The following is a 20476-nucleotide window of genomic DNA, read 5'->3' as shown; positions in this document are numbered from 1 at the left end:
TGAAATTGCCTTTACAAAGCAATGGCCTCCTCATTGATCCTCAGTTTGGGTCATTCAGCTTCAACTCTCATACAGGCTTGCTCCAAATATGGAAAAAAGAATTGAAGTCAAGAGATGAGGTAAAAGTGACTGCCTTAACATCAGGTGACATCATGAGTGTTGAACCTCATGGAGAGCCATATGTGCATGCAGGGAATGCACATGTCATGCCACACTATGGTGGTGAGTGGTGACTGGTCAGTGGCGCTGATAGCACAGGTATGCCTGGAGGGATAATGCAATCATTCCATTATTCTATACCATATCCTAACAAGTTTCCAGCACTTGTACTCCCGGAGGATGTACTCCAGTTAGGGTACAGTACTTTTAACCCTTTTCACCCAGTTTCTAGATGTATTTTTGTTTAAAAACTCACTTGATTAATGAAATAAGGTGCCCACATAAGGGAAATGCCCAGAAGGACCAGAGCAAAGAGAATTAAAAACAGAAGTTCATTGACAGAATAGGAGGCTTCTCAAGGCTCGTCGGTGGAGAAAATGGCAGAGATGGCTTCTGTGACTCTGGTCACTCCACGAATGGCCGAGATGCTTACCGGCACCTTATGGCGGAAATTGAGAAGCAATGGCAGGTTGTGTCAGGGGATCTCCGCAAATCAATAGAAGGCGGCCTTGCTCCCATTCAGTTGGCACTGGATACAAGGCATGGAGGTGACTCTCTTGAGGCATAGTGACCAGATTGCCTCTCAGGAAGCGGAGATGTCTCTGATGGCTGATGCAAATACGTTTCCACATAAAGAAATTTCTCCGAAGTTCTCCATTCACAATGTGACAATTTAAAAACTGTGTAAATTATATTGAATTAATCTATAGTTGTACAATAAATTAGGAAATAATTCAGTCTGCTTGGGTGATTTAATGGAAAAGAGTTTCTGTTCCAGTGGAAATAGTTTCATTATCTGAATTCTAACCTTATAAATCTTGCTACTGAGCTTTTTATTAAAGCCTGTTTAAAATATACAGGACCAGTGTCTACAACCTCAACCATATTGCAAATAAATGTATAATGTGTTCTAAAATAATATCCTGAACTGAATGGATAATTTTAAAGTGAATGACTGAGAATCGATTCATGATATAATCAAGAAACTGCTCTGATTGTAACTATAATAGCCACTTTATACTAAAATGAACTCATGTTCATGTTTTTCAATCTTTAAATGCTGCTGCATATTTGAAATAGGTTTGTTAAGGAATATGTTGCTTAGAAATTAGATTAGGAGTACCAACCAGCTACGGCTGGATTTTCCCCTTTGTGGTGGGAATCACAAGTCAGGCCATTTCCCAATGTTGTGATCCTGCCTCAGGAGCAGCCAGACCCACCCAAGTTATTTCAATGGTGAGGGGTGGGGACGGGATCGAGTTGGCATCACCTTCTCCCACAGCAGGCCCGAGACGGGAACACAAGCAGGCAGATGCTGAGGGGTCAGGTTAGAAAGCCTGTATCTGTTCACAGGGACATCAACCCAGTTCTTGAATAGGAGTGTAGAGGGCACAGTGGGTTAGCACTGCTGCCTCACGGCGTCGAGGTCCCAGGTTCGATCATGACTCTGGGTCACTGTCCGTGTGGAGTTTGCACATTTTCCCCATGTTTGCGTGGGTTTCGTCCCCACAACCCAAAGATGTGCAGGCTAGGTGGATTGGCCAGGCTAAATTGCCCCTTAATTGGAAAAAATGAATTGCGTATTCTAAATTTATAAAAAAAAAGAATAGGAATATTAGGCATTCTTGCCCTCACCTCACACCCACCCCCACTCCTGCCTTGCCACTATTTCCCCTCAATATCCCATGCCCTTTTCATACCCCCACACTCCTTCCATGCCCCCATACCCCTCCCTTTCTCCATACCCTTTACATACCTCCACACCCCCTCTATGCCCACCCACCCAATGTACAGTATGGAGAGAAGTCATGATCCCTGGAATAACAGAGGCAGTCTTTGAAATTTACATGAAACAGTCAAAATAAACAAACTTAGATTGAAAATTATCTTCCAAAAACCTTAATCCTCTCATGAACTCATAAAACTGTCAATAAAACAGTCATTCAAACTGCACTTGAAAATGTTAATTGTCTTACATGCTCATAAAACTGTCAAAATATTCAAATCATCATTCGAAAACATAATCCCATTAGTTGCTAATCAATCAAATCAAAGCTCACAGTCCTCTCGAGAACTGTAACAACAAGCCCTGTTGATCTGAATCCATTAGTGGCGAGTTCAGCCAAACATCCATTATAGGATTCTATTACATCTGAATACAAGCCTTTGAAGTTGTGGAACCCATTGCATTGCTTCAAAAGCTAAACAGGTGGCTGGACTGTGAATTAATGTGAACACTAAAGCATATCAACCAGTTGATGGACAAGATCTTGGGTGGGATTCTCTGATCCTGAGGCTAAGCGTTGATGCCGTCGAAACATAGCCTCAGGAACAGTAATTCTGACCCCCACAGGGGGCCAGCACGTCACTGGAGCGACCCACGCCGCTCCAGCTGCCAACCCTGGCATCAGGTGGGCGCCGCAGGTCTGCGCATGTGCAGCGGGACCGGCGCTAACGCGCGCATGTACAGTGGGACTAGCGCTATTGATGTGCATGCGCGGAGGCTCCCTTCTCTGCGCCGACCCCGACCCAACATGGCGTAGGGCCACAGGAGCCGGCGCGGAACAAAAGAGGCCCCCCAGCCCGAGAGGCCGGCCTGCCAAATGGTAGGCCCTGAATGCGGGCCAGGCCACAGCAGAGGCCCCATTCACCCCCCACCAGGCCGCCCCAGGATGCAACCACGCCAAGGTCCAGCTGGGTAAGATCAGGTGTGAACGGCGCTAGCAGGATTTTCATTTTTTGCGTGGCCACTTGGCCCATCCCGGGCCAAGTCACCGGGGCGGGGCTCCATAGAGCGGCCCTCGACCGGCGCCGCGCCGACTGCACCGGCGCCAATGGCGGACAATCGGCGGACCGGTGTCGGGGCGGTGTTGCGACCTTCGCGCCCATCCCGGCGATTCTCCGGCCCGGCCCCGGGATGAGAGAATCCCGCCCCTTATCTCAATATTGTTGAATGTAGAAGAGAATTTTATCCAATAAAGTACGCTGATGCACCTCAGCACTTTCACAATACTGTTCAATTAAATGATACCTTTTAAGAACAAACGTCTATCATCAATCATTGCAGTAAATACATAGGGCAAGAGTCTCCTTTCCGGGGACTAAGTCTTCCCACGCTGGCGGGAAAACCGGCGCAAACCCGTTCGGCGTCAACAGCTCTTGAAAGTGCGGAATTCTCCAACTTCCAACTAGGTGGACGCCGGAAGGGTTAGCGCCGCGCAAGCTGAAGGGACTGCACGAGTCCACGCATGCACCAAAGGGCTGGCATGATCCCACGCATGCGCGGAACCACCGGCGTGTTTTGACGAATATGCGAGGGTTGTCTTTTCGGGGCCGCGCGGAAGTAAGGAGTACCCCCATGGCACAGGCCCGCCCTCAGATCGGTGGGCCCCGATCGCAGGCCAGGCCACCATGGCCCCCCCCTGCCACACCAGGGTCAGATCCCCTCTCATACACCTGAGGAAGGAGCAGTGCTCCGAATGCTAGTGTTTGATACAAACATGTTGGACTTTAACCTGGAGTTGTAAGACTTCTTACTGTAAATTAGTAACTAATTCAGTTTGAGTGATGTAATTAAAAGGAGTGAGTTTAATTTGTAAAATCATCTTTTGATTGTGCCAGGGTGAACGAGGAGTTCCAGGATTTCAAGGACTACCTGGTCCACAAGGCCCTATGGTAGGTAATGGAGAACATTTCTTAATCCTTTTATGTTGGAGGGCCGTAACATAATATGTTAATATTTGTAATGTTACAAAATGTTACATTGAACAATAGAAACATAAACAAACATATAAAACTTCTCTTGCCTCTTATGTTTGGTCTGATTAAAGCTAAACTAAAATTATTGACTTCATAAATTTGTGTTTAGTCTGATAATGAAATACTTTCTGACATGACGTTTAAAAGTAGGAATAGAAGGGAGAAAGAGGCCGATGTTTCGGGGAGAAAGAGGCCGATGTTTTGGGGAGAAAGAGGCCGATGTTTTGGCCTTTGCTTCCCTGATAGCCCGGCGACCAATATTATTGGCGTGGAGGGACTCAAAGTCCCCGAAGACTGAGTGGTGGCTTGCGGACATGTCGAGTTTCCTGGGGATGGAAAAAATTAAGTTCGCCTTGAGGGGATCTGTGCAGGGGTTCACCCGGAGGTGGCAACCATTTATTGACTTCTTTGCGGGAGAGTGAGCGTCAGCAGGGGGATGGGGGTAGAGTAGAGTAGGAGGGAAAATATGGCGGGTAGTACCGGTGGGAGGGGAGCGGGCTTGCGCAATATGTTACGATGGAAGTATTGAAAGTACGTGGATGTTTGCACATTTTTGCCTTTTTTGCTTTCTTTCTGATGATGTCTGTAACTGTTTATAAAGCCAAAAACTATCTCAATAAAATTGTTTATTTAAAAAAAAATAGGAATAGAAGTACGCCATACGGTAACTTGAGCCTGATCGATCCAGCCTTTTATATATTCAATGACTGATCCACAGTTCTGTGGGCTAGAGAATTCCATGAATTGTCCTCTCACCCATGAAGACTCATGGTTTCAGATCAAATAACAGTTCAAGATGATCTTGGTTCACCAGTTACAGCCTCCACCTCACCTACTGGCCAGCCAATGCTCCTCCACCTTGAACATCATTTGAAGTAAAGTCCAATCCCAAGAGTGTTTCAGTAATAGGTCATTTAACCTTTCAAACCTGTACCACCATTCATTGAGATCAAGGCTGATCTGTAATCTAACTCTGTAGACCCACCCTTACCCTAGATCTCTTTTTTTTGCCTTTTATTCATTCTTGGGATTTAGGAATTGCTGGCAAGTTCAGCATTTATTGTCCATCCCTAATTACCTTGAGAAGCTGGTGGTGAGCTGCCTTCTTGAACCACTACTGTCCATATCATATATGTATGCCCGCAGTGCTGTTTGGGAAGGAGTTCAAGGTTTTTGATCCAGCAACAGTGAAAGAATGGGACTATAGTTTCAAATCAGGATTCCAGATGTTGGAGAGGAACTTACAGGTGCTGTCCCCATGTGCCTACTGTGCTTGTCCTTCTGGCTGGTTGAGTTCAAGGGGTTGTCAAAGGAGCTTTGATGAGTTGCTCCAGTGTACTTTGTATATGGTATACACCCTTAGTGTGTAGAAGTGTTTCCTAATTACATTGCAGAGACATCTGGGTCCAACCTCTAGTCTATGCCCACTTAAGCAGCCAAAAGTAAAGTATTTATCTGTCTCGAAGCTTTGGACAAAGAAATACATACACAGCAGACCGAAAGAAGCCTATTTAATAATGCTCTATAAAGTGACAAGCCCTGTTGAGTGATTTCATGTTTACTGCTGAGGGCTTATTTTATGATGAGATGCATTTCTTGTTTGAATAGTATGCATTTTATTTGAATTTCAGGGTTCTAAAGGTTTCAAAGGGGAACAAGGCTTACGTGGTTTTGAAGGTAAAAAGGTAGATGTGAAATCATTCAAAAACTTTACAAGTAAAAAACTTTAAATCTATTTCTTTAAATATATAAAATTAAACATTCAAAAACTGATTCTAATTCAATTTTTTTGTGCCAGGGTGTAAAAGGTGACAGAGGTTCGCATGGTTATCCTGGATTACGGGGACCTCCTGTAAGTTTAAATGAACTAACATTTGATGTTGAAATTTCTGATCATAAAGAGTGCAAAATAAAACATTTGCAATAACTTTTTTTTTTAAATCATAGGGACATCAAGGTGAAAATGGAAAAAATGGCTTACCTGGAATTCCTGGCATAAAGGTCTGTGAAGTTTGTAATTGTTGTCTATCCCTATACTGCAATTGAATATTGCTGAAAAGAGAGAATGTTGCAAAAGCTTTTCATCTTGCAATCAGCAGCATAAATACAAGAATTCCAAATTTCAAACAATCACAACAATTTATACCACAGGATAAAAGGTGCTGATTGATTGACAAGTCAACTCTGATTGGCTGAGGTATTGCTCTGGAAAAAATAACAGCAAACTATAGAGTCCCCATGCTTCCATGTAATTCAAAAAATGGCACAAGGCTTGAACATATTCCTTTTGTTTGCAGATCCATCTAATAATTCATGTCACTTCTAGTAAGTGTAAAAGAGCCACATTATAAGTGCAGCTGATTATTGCAAATTGAATATTAGTATACCTATTAGCACACTCAGCAAAAAGCTGCCCAATCACATAATGACATCTAACAGTGGACATTTTGTTTGGGATTTTGGGAGTACAGGATGGTTGACTATGATTTGCACTCTGAATTACAAACAGCTGGAAGAACCAACAGCAGTAAAATAAATGTTTTGTTAACCAGTCAAAGTGGTGAAAGTTCTTTTTACTTGCGGAAATTTGCCTGGATTTTATCATTTAATGATAGTAAATCAGCACATGCTGTGATTACAGCTATAAAATTGACAGTAACTAATAGCATCAGAACTTGCACAGTTTTGTGGAAATCCAGAAGTTGCTTTTAGTAATCCCTGCTCCTCTACAGGGTTAAAGTTCGCACAGATGGAAATGTTCTAAAATCTGTTGAATTGTATTGACACTTTTATGTTATTGGTCTCACTGTAAAAATTTGAATGAGATACAAATGGGGTTTTAATGGCACATTCAGCGTATAATTATTGATAAACAACCTCAAGGTCTGGAAAAGAAACATTCTAATATTTGTGGAATGATCATTTCTCCACAAATTTTAAAAATATTTTCATCTTCTATCTTAATCTAATGTGTATGTCTGTGTAGCTCCCAATCTTCTTTTTTCTATTTGTAAAATGATTACAAAGTGGAGATAATGAGTTGTTTATTTCCCTGTTTGCTGTCTACACAAATTCTTCAATGTGATTGGCTGCTTAGCCTGTTTAATTATATAATTGCTGGATGCTGGAGTTGGCCTTGAAACAAATATGTCAGGAGATATGCCACATAGATTTTGTTCGTGGGCAGTTTTCTTTGAGGTCAGCAGCGAGCAGCATCGCTTTGATGCACATTGCAAAATCGGGGCATCTTCTATTAACAAGTTTCTAATTTCATTGCACAGTTCACAGATGGATTCTTTGCCCTAAATTGGCTAATGTTTAATTAAGTGGGCTCAGTAAATTAATGAGAATATAGGGAAAGTGATTGAAAACAAATATTGTGCACGTTTAGATGTTTTTTGGTGACACAAATGGAGGGAAAAGTTTTAACAGCATTCAACAGCCACATCAATGGATTTATTTTTCAAGGTGAAAGAAGCTCCACACTGTCAAATCTGTAATGAATGGACTGGAATAAGTGAACATAACTTCAAAATAAATATTCAAATCATAGAATGGTTCCAGCACGGAAGCACTTTCAGCCCATTGTTTCTGTACCAAGCCTCTGAAAGAGCAACTCACCTGTAGTACTTCGCTACCTTTTCCCCGGAGCCCTGAAAATCTTTCTCCAAATTATGATCCAATTCTCTTTGAAAGTCACGATTGAGTCTGCCTCCTCAACACTTCCAGTGCATTCCAGATCATACGCCAATAGTCAGACTTACCCTTGCATATTTTACTTTTTTTGCATGGCAAATAGCTGAAAATAACATCTGGGATCTGATTGAACAGACTGAAGGATTGAGAAACAAACTATAGCTTATTAACCAAACAGATTGCAAGATTGAGAAGTAAACAGAGAGAAGAGTAGATTAGGACCAATGCCTGAAGTGATAATTTACAATTGTAATAATTAATTTTCCACACAAGAGTTTGATTATTAGTAATTAACACTTATTATGTTATTAAAAGGGTACTTCCTGAAAAGACTTTAGTCCCTGCGGTGAGTTTAGTTCATAACTACTACACTAACAAAACAACTTTGTACCATTCAACACATTTCAATAGTGAAATAAAATGTTTTTATGAAGCTAATGGGGCAACAACATAAACAGCAACTTTTAAGCTTACATCTTATCCTCTTCTTTTCTTTACCATTTGTCTATAAATAATGGTCTTAGCCATTTTGACAGTACAATCTGGCCCAATATGTGATGTAATACTGAACGATACCAGCTCAAGGATCCCAGGTTTTGTTGCCAATCTGTATTAAGTGAACAGATCTCGGATCATAAAGCTTGTTTTAATATCGTTGAGCATTGCTGATATATTATACCTTTCTCAAAGCAAATTACTATTATGAATTAGCATGGTATCAGAAAATGAATGTGGAGTTAAACAGATGGCAAGGTGGTTAGCACTGCTGCTTCACAACACCAGGGACCCGGATTCAATTCTGGCCTTGAGTGACTGTGTGGAGCTTGCATGTTTTCCTTGTGTCTGCATGGGTTTCCTCCAGGTATTGCAGTTTCCTCCCACACTCCAACGTTCTGCAGGTTAGGTGGATTGGGTGTGCTAAGTTCCCCCCAGTGTCCAAAGATGTGCATGTTAGGCGGGGTTATGGGGATCGGGCAGGGAGGTGGGTCTAGGTAATATGCTCTTTCAGAGGGTCGCGCGCAGACTCGATGGTCCGAATGACCTCCTTGTGCGCTGTAGAGATTCTATGAGTGAAAAGTCGCAATGAGTGTAGTTTGCTACTCATACAGCTTACACTGTTTAATATTCTCACTTTATTTAGCTTGGGTGTGAGGGAAAAGAATATAACTTTGAATTATATTGCTAAAAGTCCAGTAAAGAAAAATTTAAATATCCATGTGTTTCTTTATATTTTAGGGAGAACCTGGAACGGTCGGTTTCCCAGGATTGGATGGAATAGCAGGACTACCTGTAAGTACATTTATATAACATTAGAAATTCAGCTCATCTGTACCTTAAGCAGCTTCTTTCCTTAGATGCCATGGGCATGTAATTGACCTTCATCTGTAGCACAAACTGGGCAATACTAAATCATTAATTTGTTTTATATGCCATCTAATTTCCATGCTGGTTATAGAGTGAGCTGCCAGCCCATTATTGCTCATTTTGATGTGACTATCAAAAAACAATTTCACTACCGCCACCCACACTGACTTCATAAGCCTCAATTGCAAATAATTACTTTGAAATGCAATAACTTGCTATGTGAGTGAATGTGTCAGCTGTTTTGTACTCAGAAAGATCAACAATAAATGTATCTATTTCTGGAGATGCTGGTTGATGAAACGTATTGGCCAGAACATAGGGTGATCTCTCTTTTCTTCTTCCAAATATTGCTTTTAGTATCTACTTTTGGATTTTTAGAGCAGTCAGATTGCATTAATAAATGCATTAAATGTTACACAGAAGATTTGAACTTCGCCGTAGGATTTCATGACCATGGATTCAAGAAGAAACTGACAATTGAAAAATCTGAACCCCAAAACACTGGTTTAAAAATATTTTAAAAAGGAGAATCTTGTAACAGGAATGAAATCTATTTTTTCACTGATTGGAAGGGACTTTGTTATTTTTATTTACTAAGAAAGATCAAGATTCAAAGAAATCAGTGAAGGAGAGGTAATTGCGTCAAGTGGTAGTGTCAATTAAAACCTATCATCACAGAACACAAGAATCAGGGGCGGGATTCTCCGACTCCCCCCGCCGGGTCGGAGAATCGACCGGGGCTGGCGTCAATCATGCCCCCGCCGTGTCCCGAATTCTCCGCCACCCGAGATTCGGCGGGGGTGGGAATCGCGCCGGTCGGCGGGCCCCCTGCGGCGATTCTCTGGCCCGTCAGGTGCCGAAGTCCCACCGCTGACAAGCCTCTCCCGACGGCGGGAATCAAAACACCTACCTGATTGGTGGGATTGGCGGCGTGGGCGGGCGCCGGGGTCCTGGGGGGGCGCACGGGGCGATCTGACCCCGGGGGGTGCCCCCATGGTGGCCTGACCCGCGAATGGGGCCCACTGATCGGCGGGCGGGCCTGTGCCGTGGGGGCACTCTTTTTCTTCTGCTTTTGCCATGGTCTTCACCATGGCAGAGGTGGAAGAGACCCCCTCCCTTGCGCATGCGCTGGGATGACGTCAGCAGCCGCTGACGCTCCGGCGCATGCGCGGACTTACGCCGGCCGGCGAAGTCCTTTTGGCCCCAGCTGGCGTGACGCCAAAGGCCGTTCACGCCATACGGCGGAGCGGGAACCACTCCGGCGCGAGCCTAGCCCCTCAATCTGAGGGCTAGGCCCCTAAAGGTGCGGAGACCTCCGCACCTTAGGGGCAGCCCAACACCGGAGTGGTTCACGCCACTCCGACACGCCAGGACACCCTGCCCCGCCGGGTAGGGGAGAATCCCGGCCCAGGTGTAGGGGTAGGCCATGTGGACCCTCAAGCCTGCTCCACCACTTGATAAGATCAGGGTTAATCTGATTGTTGCCTCAACTCCATTTTCCTGTCTGTCCCATAACCCTTGTCAATTAATCTCTGTCTAATTCAGTGTTGAATTTATTCAATGACCCAGCCTCCACTGGTTTCTGGAGAAGAGAATTTCACAAACTAATGATCCTCTGAGAGAAAGAATTCTCTTCTCAGTCTTAAATGGAAGAGCCCTTATTTTTAAAGTAATTATAGCAAGACTAATTAAGTGCTTGAATCTTCACAGGTGCAAGAGGGACATTATTTCAAGCTGGGCAGTACAAAATGCTTTTAATACTCACTTTCATGTCTGCAATCCCAAACACAAGTCATTTTAAGAGTATCTCTTCTGGCATTATAGAGTGGAAATCGCAGATGTAACGAGTTTTTGCTGTGCTGTACAATAGCTGGTTTTACATTTCAACAGGAGGTTTGGGGGGTGGACAGGGGCGGATTTGGGTGATGGTTGTGGTGGCAAAGACCACAGCAAAGTGGGCAAATTATTCCTCCGCTCAGTCCAAAGGTATTCCATCTGGATTCCTTTTATGTTTAAATTCTATGCTTTAAGGATTGACAATGACCAATTCTCCTGTCTTTACTACTGTCAGATATATATTGCTAACAGATACTCAGGATGTAACTTGGCCAATGACTAGATCAAAGCAGGCAGAAGAAGCATTCCCACTTTTGGGACGACCAGCAATGAAAGTTGCTGAAAAATGACAAGGGAATGGAATGTTTCCATTTCTTGGCAACAGGTGGGAAAAATGGGGTTGAAGCCGTCAGCCCCAGCATATCATTGGCTGATAGTGAAAAGTAAAGGGGCTAGTTCCATAACACTGACACTTTTTTAAAAAAGTCAAAATTGAAGACCCCTACTCCTCGAACACCCTCCCTTGCAACTCCAGCCAAGACTGGGCAGTGCCGGGGGCATTTTATTATATTTTTAAATTTAGAGTACCCAATTCATGTTTTCCAATTAAGGGGCAATTTAGCATGGCCAATCCACCTAACCTGCACATCTTTGGGTTGTGGGCGTGAAACTCACACAGACACGGGGAGAATGTGCAAACTCCACACAGACAGTGACCCAGGGCAGGGATTCAAACCCGGGTCGTCAGCGCCGTAGTCCTAGTGCTAACCACTGCACCACATGCCGCCCCTCCAGGGGCATAATAGACATGTTTCCGTGATTGGACAATATTTTCTAAATAATCTTTAGTGTGCTAAAAATTCCGCTGACAACCAAGCTAAGATTGTCAGTCGGGTTCACAGTGCGGCACATTTGCATGTACTGGAAACAATAAATATTAACACATGGGGCCCTGTTGTTTGAAAGTACAATTTTACACATTGCACCTGTTTCGGCTAAACAAAATAAGTGATAGCCATTTGCTGTATCATTGCTCAGGGAAATGCCTTGACCAATGAAAGTCAAGCTGCCTGGTTTAGATTCAACTAAAACTTGGCAGTTAACTGACAGTCACCATCAACTGGTGCATTGTCCATGGCAAAGCCTCAATCAGTCAGAATCCACTTGCCAACCAATTAGCACCCTCTTATATAGGAAAAAGTTGTTGTTTTCCCTGACATTGGTATTCTTGCAATTGTCCTGATGAGTGCAATATTAAAAGCTTCAACAAAATGTATTTTTCAGAAATACTCAAATTCTTTACTATCAAATGACTATTAGAAATGATTGTTTTTATTGGCAGATCCTTAACTGGATTACTTTCTTGTTTGGGTTGGCGGATAGCAGGAGGAATACAAGCTTCTGAAAGCAGAAGGTTGGCATACCTCCATGCATAGCAAGTGTCCACCAGATCCAAGATAAAGGGTGAGGAAACACCCAGCCTCCCAGTCCCCTCCCTGATTATGCAAGTTCTGCACAGCACTGCACAGATTTCCACTGGCTTGTCATAATAAATCGACTCGAGCAAGGTACTCGCAAAGCCAAACAACTGATAGCAGTATCGAGCCATCTCGAACCCAGTTCAGGCCAAGCTCCTTGTACTCATTCAGTTCCTTTAATGGTTTGTTTTAATGTAATTTTCTTTTCCTTCAAACCTGGAATCTTGAAGGCAACCAAAACGATTCCAAAACATTTGTACCAACTTAGGCCGAGCACCTGATTTTAAGTTGGCTAGTTTTTAAAACTGTTATTATTGGATTAAAGGATGATTACCAATGTAAAACTAGACAAAATGGTAAATTTTTCCTATCATTCCCCTAGTACATAATTCTGTCATCAGAACATCCAATTGTACTTTGAAAACCCTATTTTTTTTTAGCCTGCAGTATATTAACCCATTTGGTTAATTGTTCCATTTATCACTCTTAAAGAAATGCGGGGCTGGATTCTCCAGTCCCCAGCCGTATGTTTCTCAGCAATGCGCCATTTGCAGGTTGTTGGATTCTCTCTTCGCGCCGCTTGTCAATGGAATTTCCCATTGAAGCCACGCCTCGCTGCCAGGAAACCCTTGCCATGATCGTAATTCATGATTTCTTTAGATTTGTTTTTACTTAACTTCTATTTTATTGGTAGGGTGTTGAACAAATCTTAAAAGTGGACAAATCTCCAGTTCCAGATGAATTGTGTCCCCGGCTGCTGTGGGAGGCCGGGGCTCTGATCCAAATTTTTTATTTCTCTCTGGTCACAGGGGAGGTGCCAGAGGACTGGAGAACACCTAATGTTGTCCCACTGTTTAAGAAAGGTTGTAGAGACAAGCCAGGAACTACAGGGCAGTGAGTCTCGCATCAGTGGTTGGGTAACTACTGGAGAAGATTCTGATGGGGAGAATCTATCTCCACCTGGAGAGGCAAGGTTTGATCAGGAATAGTCAGCATGGCTTTGTCAGAGGAAGGTCATACCTAACAAATTTAATTGAATTTTTTGAGCCCGTAACTAAGTGTGTAGATGAGAGTAGTGCAGTTAATGTAGTATACATGTAGTGGGCAGCACGGTAACACAAGTGATTAGCACTGTGGCTTCACAGCGCCAGGGTCCCAGGTTCAATTCCCTGCTGGGTCACTGTCTGTGCGGAGTCTGCACGTTCTCCCCGTGTCTGCGTGGGTTTCCTTCGGGTGTTCCGGTTTCCTCCCACAGTCCAAAGACGTACAGGTTAGGTAGATTGGCCATGATCAATTGCCCTTAATGTCTAAAATGGTTAGGAGGCGTTATTGGGTTACGGAGATAGGGTGGAAGTGAGGGCTTAAGTGGGTCGGTGCAGACTCGATGGGCCGAATGGCCTTCTTCTGCACTATATGTTCTATCATAGAATTAGATTATCATAGAATTTACAGTGCAGAAGGAGGCCATTCGGCCCATCGAGTCTGCACCGGCTCTTGGAAAGAGCACTCTACCCAAGGTCAACACCTCCACCCTATCCCCATAACCCAATAACCCCACCCAAAACTAAGGGCAATTTTGGACACTAAGGGCAATTTATCATGGCCAATCCACCTAACCTGCACATCTTTGGACTGTGGGAGGAAACCGGAGCACCCGGAGGAAATCCACGCACACACGGGGAGGATGTGCAGATTCCACTAAGACAGTGACCCAAGCCGGAATCGAACCTGGGACCCTGGAGCTGTGAAGCAATTGTGCTATCCACAATGCTACCGTGCTGCCCACTATGTTCTACATGAATTTTAGCAAAGCCTTTGCACAAAGGGTACAGAGTGATTTGATAAGGTGAATTCATAATTGGCTTAATGGTAGGACACAGAAGGTGATGATAGATGGCTGCTTTAGGATCTGGAAGCCAGTGACCAGTGGCGTACCACATTTATATAAATGACATAGATGACTATGTGGAGGATAGGATCAGTAAGTTTGTGGCTGACACAAATATTGGCCGATGGTTAGCAGTGAGGTTGAGTGTCTTGGGTTACAAAAAGATAGAGACAGGATGGTCAAATAGGCAGATAAGTGGCAGATGGAATTTAACACTGAAAAGTGTGAGATGATACACTTTGGAAAGAGTAATTTGACAAGGAGGTATACAATGAATGGCCTAACACTGGGAAGTTCCAAAGAACAAAGGGACCCTGACGTGTTTGTCCATAGATCTCTGAAGGCAGAAGGGCAGGTTAATAGGGTGATGAAAAAGGCATAGGGGACACTTGCTTTTGTCAATATGGGCATAGATTACAAAACAGGGAGGTCAGGATGTAACTGTATAGAACTTTGGGGAGGCCACAGCTGGAGTACTGTGTAATTCGCGTCACCACATTATAGGAAAGATGTGATTGCACTGGAGGGGGTGCAGAGAAGATTCACCAGAAGGTTGCTTGGGATGGAACATTTAAGTTAAAAGAGAGGTTCGGTCGACTTGGGTTGTTTTCTCTGGAGCAGAGAAAACTAAAGGATGACCTGATGGAGATGTGGGGAGAATGGGTAGGGGGGAGTATGATTCCAGTGTGTGGGTCCGATACGGTGGGAAACATGACTTGCCATTAACAGGGGGAGGGGACAATTGCGTCATGCTTTTTTGCCAGTACGAAACGCGACTTTGTGTGGTGAATCACAATCTAGTAATTCACACTGTGTTATATTGTATGTGTTGTGTTCTTGTAAGCTTGGTATACGAGCAGTTGCGCGGCTCTGCCCATAGGGGGAGATGAGGAGTTTGTACTGGGCTCCGCCCATGGCTCCTCTCACTAACCAGAAGTATAAAGCTTTGCAGTCGTGAGCCTGCCTGCCAGTTCATCTCGTCGCAGGCAGGCTCTGTTGTAAGACTATTAAAACCACTGTTCACTTCCAACCACGTGTCTTGTGAATTTATGGTCACATCCCTTTGCACCTCATAATTTCCATTCTTATCATTGGATCCGCAGGACGCAAACAGGACCAGAAAATCCCAGCCAATGCTCAACCATTTGGACTAAGGCCTTGCATTGCCTCAATCTAATATAATGTTGTCAGACAGTGCATCTCTATGAATGCTGGTATTCTGTCTCATTTACTCAAAACAATATTTTTGGAATAACTCTTTGCAAACCAAATTTAAGTGCAGAGGAGGGACGCCAGGATGTTGCCTGGTCTTGAGTGTGTTAGCTATGCAGAGAGGCTGAATACACTCAGACTGTTTTTATTAGAACAACGGAGGTTGAGGGGTGACCTGATAGAGGTGTACAAGATTATGAGGGGCATAGATAGAGTGGATGGGCAGGCACTCTTTCCTAGGGTGGAGGGGTCAGTCACTGGGGGCATAGGTTTAAGGTCCGTGAAGCAAGTTTAGAGGAGATGTATGAGGCAGGTGTTTTACACTGAGGGTGGTGAGTGCCTGGAATGCGCTGGCAGGGGAGGTTGTCGAAGCAGATAAATAATGAACGGCTTTCAAAAGGCATCTTGAGAAATACATGGATAGGATGGGAATAGAGGGATACGGCACTAGGAAGTGCTGAGGGGTTTGCCCAAGGGTGGTATCATGACCGATACAGGCTTGGAGAGCCGAAGGGCCTGTTCCTGTGCTATATTGTCCTTTGTTCTTTTGTTCTATTCTTCAAAGTAGAGTACTCAACCAAGAATATTTCATTATTTATCTCACTGCAGTAACACTGGCCTGAACCTACCTGCCATTCACGCTAGCGGGATCTTTCAGTGCAACCAATGGCACACACCCGCCCACAACTCCATAACAATAGAGAGACAATCTTGCTGCCGGCCAATGGCGGGCTGCCTCTGCCGTGGAGAAACACACAGCGGGTTACAAGGGAAATGCTGCCCCGTATCTTTAAAACAAAATCAATGTGCATTGGGACAGATTATATAAGTGTACATTATTTCTTTCTGTCCAATTAGTTTATGCTTGCTTGAACAATTAGTTCCACTAATTAGGTAAATGTTACTGTGGTGCAAGCTAAAATAAATAATGCAGGAATAAGTTAATGGACCCTCTTGTCCTGCCGACGACAAACCCCTGCTGTGGGTTTCTCTGCAGGGGTGAGTCCATACAGCGGGAAACCCCCTTTGACAACGGTGGGACCAGAAGATCCCACCTCCAGCTAATGGCTGGCCACCGGGAAAACATGCAGCAAGGGGCTTGGAAAATCCTGACCAGTGTTCTGTTCTGAAATTCTGTTCTGATCCACCCTAGATAGATACGCAATACTCATGTGGACTGAGATATATACATCTAAAACACAGACATCACTCTTTCTCTTTCAAGTAAAGATGACGAGGCTTTTGTTAAGACAAGTACAAGGGACATTCACACAAAACAACAATGGGCGTAATTCTCCATGAGGGGTAGGGTTACAGGTGTGTGGGCTGGGGGTAGTGCCAGGCACAGGCACCCTGAGGAGGTTGTGCAGTTGTTTACGACAGTGGTGGCTGGCCCGGATGGCGTTGCACATGGCGCTGACCGTCTCTGCCAGCTCCGCTTTGGCATAGTGAATGGCAGCAGTTGGCAGCGTCCTTCCCGGGCCAGGGTACTGAATCATCCTCCTCTCCTCCACTGCGTCCAAGAGGGTCTCAAGCTCTGCATCCGCGAACCTTGGTGCCATTCTCCTTACGACCATCTTGTTAGCTGGAATGGTGTGTATGGGAAGTGAAGTGTATATGTGGCTGCAGCTAGTCAGCCTTCTGAGTGTCAAAAGCAAATCCAGCACCGTTTCTCATTAGAATTAATTGTGTTCTGCATGGCGCCAGTGCTAACTCCTTACAAATTCTCCGTCGGCTTCAGCACTTTGTCTCAGAAACGGAGAATCCTGCCAAATTTGTATTTATATAGCACCTTTAACATAATAAATCATCCCAAGATGCTTCACGGAGGCAATATTAAACCACATATGACACTGAGCCACATGAGGAAGTATTAAAATAGAAAACCAAGTGCTTGATCAAAGAGATAGGACTGCATATGAACAAGGACCAGGGATAGATCACTTGGCGCTTCAAGCCTCCTCCATATTCAGTAGGATCATGGCTGATCTAATTGTAACCTCAGCCCCAGATTCTTCCGTGTGCTCTGGTTTCCTCCCACAGTCCAAAGGTGTGCAGGTTAGGTGGATTGGCCATGCTAAATTGCCCCTTAGCATCCAAACGATGTACAGGTTAGGATGAGTCACAGGGATAGAGCGGGGGTGTGGGCCTAGGTAGTGTTCTTTCAGAGGATTGGTGCAGACTCGATGGGCCGAATGGCTTCCTTCTGCACTGTAGGGATTCTCTGAAATTTTATACCTTCAATAGATTCTTGTTTAACAAGGAGTTCAAAGGCTATCTACCTCAGAAATATTCACTCTTCCAATTCCTTATAAGGAAGAGAGTTCCAAAGACTCACAACGCTCAGAAAAAAAATCCACCACATCTCAGTCTTAAATGAACATCCATTATTATCTTAAAGGAGAAAAACGAGTTAGAGAGACACGGGGGTTTTGGGCTAAATTTTTCCCCACAGAGATGAAAAACAAGGTCCCTGTCATAACCCGCACAGAAAGTAGGAGGTGGCAATTATTAAACTCCCCGTGAGCCTCGCCGAATACAAACTCCCCTGTTTAAAGGGGCGGGAAACTCTAACCCCTGTTTAGTTATCTACTGTATAAAGTTGGCTAGTTTGGGTACCGACAGACCTGGATGAGATATTTTGTACGGGGTAAATAATAGATATCGTAGGAAATCTTTATTTCCTTTTAACAACTCGGTGTGGGCTCCTTCATGGTCTACAAAAGTCCCAAACGTGCCTCTGGGTGGGAAACTGAGTAAAGCCAAAATTTTCACATGGTTGAGTACTTAATTGGCATGGAGACAGGTTTGCTGTCTTTTCATGTACGGCATGATCTGTCTGAGCTGCACGCAGAACAATACTTTTCCACTGTCCCCCTGGACAGGTGACACAAGTTACATAACTGGAGGATGCTTCAACAAGAAGAGCGAGGGGAGAGAGGAGTAGGAGAGAGAGATCCAGATATTAGGGCCGAGGCAGCTGAAGGCAGAGCCATCTCAGTGTAATTAAAATCAAGATTATGAAGACACCAAACAGGAGAGCAGACGAAGGCCATGCCACCCCTCAAGCCTGCTCCACCATTCAATAAGATCATGGCTGACCTGTTTTGTTGAGTTTCATCTACCCCATCTAATCGCAATAACTTTCGATTCCCTTGCCCAACAAAACCTTTTATCCCCTTGCCCAACAAGAATCTATCTACCTTCACCTTAAAAACATTCAGTGATCCCGCTTCCATTGCTTTCTGAGGCAGAGCTCCAAAGTCACACAACCCTCAGAAAATATTCTCCTCATTTAATTTTAAAACAGTGCAGCCTGGTTCTGGCCTCAATCACAAGAGGAAACATCCTTTCAATATCCACTCTTGTGAATATCATTCAGGATCTTAAATACTTCAATCAAGTCACCCTGACTCTTCTAAACTCGAGTGGAGTCAAGCCCTGTCTGTCATCCTATCCTCATAAGACAACCCATTCATTCCTGGTATCAATACAGCTAACTTACTCAGAACCGCCTTCAATGCATTAGTATTCTTCCTTAAACAAGGAGACCAAAACTGCATACAGTATTCGAAAGACAGACTCACCAATGGCCTGTTTAACTGAAGCATAGCATCCTTGTTCAGTAATAATGAAGGATAACATTCCATTAGCTTCTTGATTACATCTTGCACTTGCATACAAACATTACAGGCGGGATTCTCCGAACCCCCGCCAGGTCGGAGAATCGCCGGGGGTGGCATGAATCCCGCCCCGTTGCTCCGCGCCGGCTGCCAAATTCTCTGGCGCCGGTTTTTTAGTGGGGGCGGGGATCACGTCAGGCCAGTCGGGGGCTGTTGGCAGCGCCACCCCCCCCCCCCCCCCCGGCGATTCTCTGGGCCCCAATGGGCCGAGCGCCTGCCTGTTTTCAGCCAGCCCACCGGCGTGAAATACACAAGGTCCATACAGCCAGGACCTGGCTCTGAGGGCGGCCTGTGGAGTGCTGAGGGAGGCGCGGGGAGATCCGGCCCGGGGAGGGCACGGTGGATTGGCCCGCAATCAGGGCCCACCAATCGGTGGGCCGGCCTGTGCCTGGGGGCACTCTTTCCCTCCGCGCCGGCCTCTGTAACGCTCCGCCAATGCCAGTGCGCAGAAGAAACCCCCTGCACAAGCGCAGGAATCATGCCAGCACTTCTGCGCATGCGCTAGAACACACTGGCGCTCCCGCGCATGCGGCAACTCGCGCCGGCTGGCGGAGGCCCTTCGCCGCCGGTTGGCACAGCGCCAACCATTCCAGCGCTGGCCTAGCTTACGGAAGCACGGAGGATTCCGCAACTTCCGGGTGGCCCGACAGCGGAGTGGTTCACGCCACTCTTTGGCGCCGGTACGGCCCGCTCGCCGGTTGGGGGAGAATCCTACCATCTACCCACAGGGATCCACTTTGGAGGTGTGAAATGCATACTTAACTAAAATTGCCAAGTCCCTATTAACAATAGCCTTCAGCCGTGTGGCCAGAGGCCTACAGGGTCAGTGAGAGTTATGGGTGGTCAGTGGAACAGGGGCTCGGGCTGCTCTTCTTATGGGTACACATGATCCAGGGGTGGCATGGCGGACTTGCCAGCTCTGATAAACCCCCCCCCCCCCCCCCCCCCCCCAGACCAGGGGTGACCGCCCCCGCAACCGAACAGTGGTCAGTAATGCCAGCTCTCCCAAGATCATTGCTTGGGACCATAGGTGGTTACCCATCTCCTCGGATCCCCACAACAGCCATTCCACCAGCTGCCCATTGTTAAAAAGGTGTACTAATCGGTGCCCGTGTGACCACTTGCTGGGGAGGTGGTTTGATCAGGGGAGTCCATTAGATAGGGGGCCGTTCCCCGTTAATTGTATGGAGATTGGCTCTGAGTGGTGATTATTGGTTCTTGCCACACCACGGCAGGATCCTGATTTCGCCAATAGGAGCGGGCTGGTTAGATCGCACACCGTTTAGTGCATTGCGTGGTTCCCAATCTTGACCTCTCTCATAATCTAACTGCGGCACCGCACTCTCGCTCAAGCATGATATGGCCTTAAAATCGTACCCATCACCTGCTAAATATCCATT

The 20476-nt window shown here is 45.2% G+C and overlaps 1 protein-coding gene across 3 annotated transcripts in view; it reads left to right on the top strand.

Annotated features, from left to right (window-relative positions):
* col21a1 (collagen, type XXI, alpha 1) overlaps positions 1-20476 on the top strand; it is a 363276-nt gene that overhangs the window by 218204 nt on the left and 124596 nt on the right. For all 3 annotated transcript variants that reach the window (XM_038800645.1, XM_038800643.1, XM_038800644.1), the window contains exons 13-17: positions 3781-3834; positions 5550-5603; positions 5717-5770; positions 5866-5919; positions 8851-8904. In XM_038800645.1, the coding sequence (XP_038656573.1) occupies positions 3781-3834; positions 5550-5603; positions 5717-5770; positions 5866-5919; positions 8851-8904 (270 nt within the window). The remainder of the gene's footprint in view (positions 1-3780; positions 3835-5549; positions 5604-5716; positions 5771-5865; positions 5920-8850; positions 8905-20476) is intronic.

Source organism: Scyliorhinus canicula, chromosome 6 (genome assembly GCF_902713615.1).
Source record: "Scyliorhinus canicula chromosome 6, sScyCan1.1, whole genome shotgun sequence".
NCBI lineage: Eukaryota > Metazoa > Chordata > Chondrichthyes > Carcharhiniformes > Scyliorhinidae > Scyliorhinus > Scyliorhinus canicula.
The sequence above is the reverse complement of the archived record's forward strand: the minus strand, read 5'-3'. Positions and strand labels throughout refer to the sequence as shown.